General features: G+C 39.5%; 1 protein-coding gene across 1 annotated transcript; it reads left to right on the top strand.

Annotated features, from left to right (window-relative positions):
• The first annotated feature begins 5,115 nt into the window (after positions 1-5,115).
• LOC145823336 (uncharacterized) lies at positions 5,116-6,260 on the top strand. Its single transcript, XM_082922900.1, has 4 exons — positions 5,116-5,251; positions 5,519-5,570; positions 5,923-6,051; positions 6,156-6,260. Exons 1-4 carry the CDS (start codon positions 5,127-5,129, stop codon positions 6,222-6,224), a joined length of 375 nt encoding a protein of 124 aa, XP_082779026.1. The 5' UTR covers positions 5,116-5,126; the 3' UTR covers positions 6,225-6,260.
• The last annotated feature ends 3,069 nt before the right edge of the window (positions 6,261-9,329 follow it).

Below are 9,329 nucleotides of genomic sequence, written 5' to 3'. Positions count from 1 at the left end.
ACCTTCAATGGGAAGTTACACCATTGTGACATAACTTTCATGTTTTGTGAAAACTACATACATGTTTTTGAAAATATACACCTTGCATGGAAGGAGTATTTGAATAAAATTTATACCTTTTGTTAAAAACATAAACCTTTTCTGAATGATTACACCTTTTTGTGGGAATGCTTACACCGTTTCTGAATGGTTACTGCTTTTGTGAATAACTTTTTTCATAAAATTTACACTTTTTATGGGATATTACAACTTTTCTGCCAGCAAAACTTACACCTTTTTAAAAAATTTACACCTTCTATGAAAAATATGTTTTTAGCAAGTTTACACCTTATTTTAAAAGCTTACACCTCTTCTAAAAAGGTACTCCTTTTGTGAAGCAAACATGTTTAAAAAATTTTACACCTTTTAAATAGGAGTTACATCTTTGGTGAAGACAGTTAGACCTTTTTTGAAAATTTACACGTTTTATGGAAAATAAGCTTTTGATAAAGTTTGTTAAAAGAAATTATTTGACAAAAGGTATAACCTTTTCAAATATGGTGTATGTTTGTCCGAAGAAGGTGTAAATGACCATAGAAAAGATGTAAGTTTTGTTTTTCACTAAAGGTGTAACTTGAAATAATAAGTGTAAATTTTATGAAAAAGGTTTTTCCACAAAATGTGTAATTTTTCAAGAAGTTGTAAATATTTCCGAGAGAAGGTGTAAATTTTTAGGAAACGTGTAAAATTTAGGAATAGTTGTAAACTTTGTGAGTTTTTACAAAAGGTATAAGTTCCCAAAGAAGATCAATCATCGAAGCTGAATGTTTCGTTTTTACAAAAGATATAAGTTCCCAAAGAAGACCAATCCCAATAAAGCTGAATGTTTCGTTTTTAGAAAAGATCCAAGGTGTAACTTTTATTAAGAAAATTAATGTAAAGATATAAGTTCCAAGGTGTAACTTTTATGAAGAAAATTAATTTATAAATGATGTCAGTTTTCATTAAAAGGTGTAAGTTGTCAGAACAAGTATAAAATTTTCCAAAATGCAGAAGTGTTCAGAAGAGGTGTAAGTTCCGTCGGCCCGTCCGTCTCTCTTCTATCTCGGACCTCTCTCTTTGTTTGTCTTTCTCTTTGCCCGTCTCTCCGTTGTTCCATTTCCCCGTAGCTGTAGGGTTTTACAGAGAAAAATATTTGAGGGCCGAGCTTAAGTTCTTGGGAAGGCTAGCCATGGAAGTGGATGCATAAATACTTTTTTTAAGTTGATTTTTGTCGGTGGAGCACAACCGTAAGGGTTAATCGAGCACCACCGTCGATTCGTCTGATCCGGTTGGTATTTCCTTTATTTCGTGCTGGTACATTATCTGTCTCCTTGTTTGTCTTCTATCATTCGCATATACCTTCACACCCAACCCGAAATCGACCCAATAGGAACTGTTCTGTACTCCATTTTCATATTTTGTGCTATTCGAATAGGAACTCTTCCCTCTGCTAACCGAAATGGACCCAATAGGAACTGTTCTGTCCTTGATTTTTGTATTTTCTCCCTTTCGAATAGGAAGTCTTCCCTCTGCTATCAGTGCTGCAAGTTGAACATAGGTATCATAGTAGTTAGCAACAAGCATAAAAGGTGTTCTGCATTTACATGGCGAACTTGTTAGGTTGGATTATATATAATGAAAGAAGACTTTAAAAAAAATTTGTGTAATGTTGGCACGGGAAAAACAAATTTTTTTTTTCGAGTAGCTAAAAAAGAAAAAATAAGAAACTCGATAAACAAACAATGACTAATCTTGTTTCCACAACAGGTAGCACACTCGGTTGAATTCTGCTTTCAATTTTGTAGTACTCGGTGATTTTATATTGCCAGAACTTATGTTTAGAAACAATCTGTGGTACACGGACTCTTCAAAATAGATCAAATACCTGTGTCGGACACCTGAGAGTCGGACAAGGGTATGGGATACGTATCGGATACTTTTCAACGGACACTTCTTATATAATTGTATATAACACAATTATTATATGTGCAAATTATTGTGAAATTACTATAAATGTGATTTTGACACTGTGAGTTACATATAGTACCATTTTATGTCACATATTAGATTAAAAATATGATATTTTTTCCCCACACCGCGTGCCATTGAATGTAGGGTTAAGATTTAATGAGTCGGACCTGTACATACATACCGCACCCGACACCCGTACCCAAGTCTGTGTAACACAGTAAACAACTCTTTCTTTCAGTGCTGAAGTTCATGCATAGTTGACGGTATTCAACTTAAAACATAGGAAAGCCAATTGAAAGAGTTGAAATGAGGATGACGATTTCCAAATTTTGTAGAGAGCTATTCGTTCCCACACCCAATTCTAAATCAAGAGTTGAAGCGTTCACTTTCATGGCTAGCCTTTCCAGCAACTTAAGCGGCCGGAGACGATGGCTGAAAACCAATACCTTCTCCCCACCTGACTCGGACAAGCCTAATAGATTAAGGAAGAAGTTTGCCTTCAGTCCTTCTCTAATATCCAACTTTTCTAAGATGTGGTCTATCCGGGCATCGTCAATGCCCTCTGTTTCTGTGGTTGACGTGTCTGTAGGTGAACTCTTTAGGAGGGATCTCAACTGTGTGTGCACATACAGTGTGCTCCAATCCCAGGTGATGTTCAACTGCTTAACTACGTTGTTCAGTTCTTCAACTTCACGAACTGTCGTAAGGGTGAGGTGAAGAAATTTAGAAAAGTCAACAAGCCCAGGCAATTCACGAAGAAAATCTCATTCATAGAAATGGACAACCTTGCCTGTCATTGCACGCAACTTTTGAATGACGGTTACCTTTCTCTTGAAGTTATCATCTTGCATATATATACAGCAGTTACATTTGAAGAGGAAGGTAGCTGTCATTCATGAGTTGCGGGCTGTCTGGACTTTATTGAGCGAGTTCATGAATGCGTACTCTCATTTGTCTTTTTTATGACCTTCGTGAAGAATGAGAATGGATGGGTACGTTAGTAATATTTGTTCACAGGCAGTGGCAAACTTCTTCCTTAATCTGTTAGGCTTGTCCGAGTCAGGTGGGGAGAAGGTATTGGTTTTCAGCCATCGTCTCCGGCCGCTTAAGTTGTTGGAAAGGCCAACCATCAAGTTGAGGGCTTCAATTTCCTACTGAGCAACTTGGTTGCAGAGAATCGAGGTGGCTGCATCCTGGCCCATGCTCCATTACCTTCGGGTGCTCAGACAGTGGGCAGATCAGAGAAGAATACTTTTCCGAGCGTACAAGCAAGTTTCATCAATTGTATGTGACAATGAAACAAGCAAGACTGCCACTGCCTGCCAACAAATATTACTAACCTACCCATCCATTCTCATTCTGCACGAAGGTCATAAAAAAAGACAAATGAGAGTACGCATTTCATGAACTCGCTCAATAAAGTCCAGACAACCCGCAACTCATGAATGACTGCTACCTTCCTCTTCAAATGTAACTATTGTATATATATGCAAGATGATAACTTCAAGAGAAAGGTAACTGTCATTCAAAAGCTGTGTGCAATGGCAGGCAAGGTTGTCCATTTCTACGAATGAGATTTTCTTCATGAATTGCCTGGGCTTGTTGACTTTTATGAATTTCTTCACCTCACCCTTATGATAGTTCGTGAAGTTGAAGAACTGAACAACGTAATTAAGAAGTTGAACATCACCTGGGATGGGAGCACACTGTATGTGCACGCACAGTTGAGATCCCTCCTAAAGAGTTCACCTACAGACACGTCAACCACAGAAACAGAGGGCATTGACGATGCCCGGAAGGACCACATCTTAGAAAAGTTGGATATTAGAGAAGGACTGAAAGCAAACTTCTTCCTTAATCTGTTAGGCTTGTCCGAGTTAGGTGGGGAGAAGGTATTGGTTTTCAGCCATCGTCTCCGGCCGCTTAAGTTGTTGGAAAGGCCAGCCATCAAGTTGAGGGCTTCAATTTCCTTGCTTGTTTCATTGTGACATACAATTGATGAAACTTGCTTGTACGCCGGAAAAGTATTTTTCTCTGATCTGCCCACTGTCTGACCACCCGAAGGTAATGGAGCATGGGCCAGGATGCAGCCACCTCGATTCTCTGCAACCAAGTTGCTTAGTAGGAAATTGAAGCCCTCAACTTGATGGATGGGGTTTCATCTGGTTTTTGTGCCTGGGATGAGCACCAATTTCTCTGACAGCAGAATCGTGTCCTAATTGTTTAACCCCATCATGAAATAGTTCAGTTGCTTCTTTGTCCTTTGTAGTCGGGCCTTTATAAAAGTATGTGCGTGTAGTCCTTCAGCCCTAAATGAAAAACATAATGTAGTCATTCCTCTTCAATATTTGGGAAATTATGCATTTATCGCTTGTACACATAATTATTTTAATTGTAAGCTGTGTGAACGAAATGCAAAATTTTGATGTGTGTCCTTTCTTTTGTCTGTTTCAAAATCTGTATATGTGTTGGGAAATTCTGCGTGTTGTTGTCTGTGTTTACGCAAAATTTTGAGGTTAACAGCCACATGTTGCAGCCGTTTGTTTGTGTTCTTGTAAATATTGATTGGAATACTTTGCAGGAGTTGTCGTCATTGCATCTGATGGATATTGGTCACCTCGCACCAACAATGTTAGTTTTCTCCTTAAAGACTTGCTACCAGTTGGTTTCGTACATATGTTTGTAAACAAACGAAATCCATCACCAAGGAATACGCTGATTTTTTTCCGGATCAATTCTTACAGCAGCCCGTGTACTTTTGTGTTTGTGTTATTTGTTTTGCACAAATTTTGAATGGCCTCGCTTTGCAGCATCAATTTTGAACTTTTGTTTCAATTGCGTCCATTTGATTACAACTCTTCACTGTTTTGTATCAGAAAATATGCATATACGTGGCAACTGTACTTTTTATTGTAGTCAACTTATAACTTTACTGAACTTACATAATCTCAATCAATTGACATTACAATCTTTGTTTTAAAAATCACAAACGACATTAGCAATTTGACCGAAAATGTCCACGAAATTTGAAATGGACTGTCACAATTTAGGTAGTTTAAAGTGCATCGATCCAAATTAGACAACGAACAAAATGTGTACACCACCCCTGTAATTTTCCCTTCAATCTAATTTGTATGATTTGCTCTTTCATAAGGGGAAGGAAAAGATTGAAAACAATTGCCGAACAACATATCCAAATGTCTGACACTATCGCTGGCTCTTGTCGAAAGCGGCCAGTTGCACCATTCATTTGTTACAGGTACTAGTTGTTTACTTTGACAATCTGGAATTATATTTTTCGTACTGAAATTACGCGCCTCGTCGAAGTTCAGTTTGTGATGTTTCAAATTGGTTTTGTTCCGCATGTCTGAAAATGTTTAAATTGGTGTCGATTTAGTCCCGGATGTACGAAAGCTGTCTTATGCCGATTTCGGGGCCAACTTGACATAAAAACTTGCATATATATATATATATGTATTCATATTTAACATTTAGTGATGATAAGCTTCACGATACTTGCATGCAGCCAGCAACAATTCAAGGAAATGCAAGGGCCAGACAACACTCGACGAAAAATGGTGAGTGTCGAAATCTGTATTCTCTATAATACACTATGATGGAAACACATCGCTGGGTTGCTATCCACACGTTGTATTGAATGGTCGTAGTGGGCTTTTGATTGTTTCGCGTTTGTAGGATTGTAGCATGTAATAATGTCACCTTCCTATTGTTTTTGTAAATTTCAATTCGTTGTAAAAGTCCAACTACGTTTTGTCGCTGACTTTTTGCTGCAACTGTTATTTGTATTTGCAATCTTATTTAATTACCAACAATGCACGCGGATTGCGTTTGGCATAAAGTTGTAGTTACAGTAATTTTGGACTCATAGTTGTTACTTGTCTTGTACGTCTGTCATTTTCTTGGTTAAAGACTAGAAAGGAGATTGGGGAAAGGTGGAAGGCACTCCCCTCTGATGAGAAAAAGAGGTTTGCGGAAATGGCTAAGGCGAGCGCTGAGGAACACGCCAAAGTAGTACCATGTGCACCGAAGTCTGAAAAGGTCATTACGTACTTCATGTTTTCGTAAATGCATTTGGCTAGGTCCTGCTTTGCTGACATTGTTGGTTGTATTTTTATATTAATTTAAGGGTAAAAAATGTGCAGGGTAAAAGGCAACTCCGCATATCATTGAAGTCAATTGTTGAGCTAGTTAACCGGTTCAACGAAGCATAAAAGCAGGCAGTCATTGACATTGGGTTTGCTGGCCTCCTGGGGATGAAGTGTACATGTATAGATCACGACTTGTGCGCATGGTTGGTACAGAACTTCGATCCTGACAGTAGTTCATTGAATGTTCATGGTTGTCAAGTCAGGCTCACGTGTAAGGAAGTTAATGTTTTATTGGGAATACGATGTGAAGGCGATGACGTGCAGTTGGCTGGGTCATTAGAAGCATATCCCAATATCTACGATGAGGTTGGAGTTGTTAACGGAGTCATTCCTTTGAACAAGTTGAGACTTTATCTGACCGAGACTGTTGGTGCGGAGGACGAGTTTCGGCAAAAATTTGCGCTGTACGTGTTGGGGGCCATGTTGTGTCCTACCACAATGACCGGCTTGAAGCCATCGTTCATTCATGCCGTGAAGGACGTGAATCGTATGCGAGCTTGTAATTGGGCAAAGTTGACACTGCAATTCCTTCACAACGGCGTTCGCAAGTATAAAGGTCATCGCGGTGCAACTGGATGTGTTTTCCTACTAATGGTATGCCAATAACTTGATTTTTTTTTTCCATTCCCCCTTCATGTGTTTCATGCATTGTTCTGTCATGGTTCAACAAATTGGCCTTGATTGGGACATACAATGGTACCTGCTTTGTGAGTACGACAAACAACACTCTTCCTGACCAAGTATGGTACTTGCAGAAATATATTTTGTGTGACTACCGTCATGAATTTAAGAACAAAGAGTACAGGGCAAAAAGTATGCCGAACCTCAATGGAGGAACCAATTAAAACTACGTTGCGAAGAGGGGAACATGTACATAAATTTTTTTTCTTGGTTTCATCAATAAAGTCCTTGGTGTGCTGTACATTTTTTCCCCCAAAAAACATTGCATGATATGTGCCTATAAAGTTGACAGTATCTTCAACAAAATCGGTATGCTATGTACGTTCCACTGCAAAATTGAGAATAATGAATGTCATTGTTACTGAATATAGTTCATTTTTGTGGGAAGAACAACTTAATTATGGTGTGCCCCTTAATGTCCACAGCTGTTGTACCTTGATTGTGTTTGTCTGAGCTCGACTACGACGCGGTCCACACCTCGGCTTCATGATTGGGGTGATACCCAAATACGGGAGACGCTGCGATGTATCAGAAGGAAGCAAAATTTCCCAACAATTGCGGTAAGCACTCCTACCACTATGCACATTTCACACCATCGACCCACTCTTCAACATACAATGTCAGACTTCATTTATGCGTTTCTATGATTAGGTGGAGTTTGATTACAGTAATGCCGATGATGCTGACATGGATGCATGCCATGTCGAGAACCAACAAACAGGACAGTACAATGAAGTCCGTATGAGCAATTTGGAGTCTGACATTCGCAAACTGAAGGAAATGATGAAGCAAGTTCTCCACAACCAAACAGATTTAATGGAGATGTTGCGACATTTCGAAGGCAAGCAAGTTGTTGGCAATGACAAGGTAATCCATCCAAGCATTACGCAATTTTCACACAGTTGAGCCACATCATTTGAAGATGGTTTGTAAGACTAAGTTCACAAATGTGTATGTATGATTAGGTGGAAGGCAATGATGTGTGTATCATTAACCTCTCCTCCAATGTTGCTCAACTGAAGGAAATGCTGAAGCAACTGCTTCAACGTTTCAGTTTGGGCTGCAACGAACCGTTCACTGAACAAACCAATTTACGTGAACTGAAGCAAATGTTACACCACCTCATCGAAGGTATATTCTCTACACCGCAACCGGCAGGCGTGGCCAAACAGGGTGTGGACCTTGCTGTTGGAGTCGAGGCGCATGACGATGGCGTGGTCAAACCATCTGACGAAGTTAACCCAATGGAGTGTAATATTTCAGATGTACAAGGGGTGGATCACCAACAACAGATTTTGAAGGGAACCTTGGCAAGGGACAAAAGTCATTTGCATGATGGGCACAAGCTGAACATCGAAGAAGGTGGGGACAACAACAAGAAGGGAGGCCTTCAGTCAGGGGAAACATATGAAACTGAAGATAAATACACTCTTGACCTTCAGTCAGTGGGCGTGAAGAACGTGGCGTGCGATGTGCATACTTCTCCTACTAAGCTTGGCAAACCATTGGGAGCAACTGGAATCGTTAGAGGAAGTGCAAAGGGAAGACGAAAAGGAAAAGGAAAAGGAAAAATGCGCGGAAGTGGAGTTCAAGCCACTGAGGTCGGGGATATGCAATTGTGCATCGATAGCAAAAAAAATAGTGGAGTTGACGACAGCAGTTCACCTGTGGATGTTGATGGTGTGGACAACGTGAACAAGGTACAAATACTGCCTTTAATGCCCCACAAGTTCTGAATACCCAATTCATGCCCACATCAATAATGTGAATCAGTAATTTTACAATCATCTGTGTTGTATTGTACTAGTTGTCAAAGAATTGCATGTTTGTAGTTATGACTGCTGCCATATGTTAGTACATATTTCTAACAAACTCCGCACCAAACATCACAAGTTGGGAAAACTCTGAGGCTCACAGTTTTTACATCATTTCACGTTCTTTTTTATGACTACCGACCTTGTAATGTAAGCTTCAATATTTTTATGAAATGTGTACTGTTAGTTGGCTATTTATTTTTGTACGACTCGTTGATGATGTTGGACAACGAAGGGTTGTTATCGGTGGAGGAACAAAAACTTCTTCACTATGTATTTGACGATAGCAAAAATGAAATGTATTGTTTCATTTACTACTTGCAAATTTTAAATGACAGTCCACTGTGAAATAACTATCGTTCTAAGGGTCATTTATTGCTTATAGGGACATTGTTGTTTCCATGAATCTTCATGGACGGGCATGTGAAGTTGGCACCTGGCGTGACATGCGCACGCTCAAACCAGGGTCGTGGCTATCCGACACTGTAAGTGTTGGCTGCACAAATATGAATCTGCGTTTTTCAGCACCCCTGAACTCAGAAACCTTTCTAATCAACTTGCCTTGTGTCTTGCATTCAATGTTCCAGCCAATCAACTTGGTGGTGGTGCAATTGACTAATCGACAGAGGGATTTACACAATGACGGGAGGCACACTGATTGGTTCTTTCCCGT

Source organism: Camellia sinensis, chromosome 4 (genome assembly GCF_055761805.1).
Source record: "Camellia sinensis isolate YWXY chromosome 4, ASM5576180v1, whole genome shotgun sequence".
NCBI classification, from domain to species: Eukaryota; Viridiplantae; Streptophyta; class Magnoliopsida; order Ericales; family Theaceae; genus Camellia; species Camellia sinensis.
This window is presented reverse-complemented; position numbering and strand designations above follow the sequence as displayed.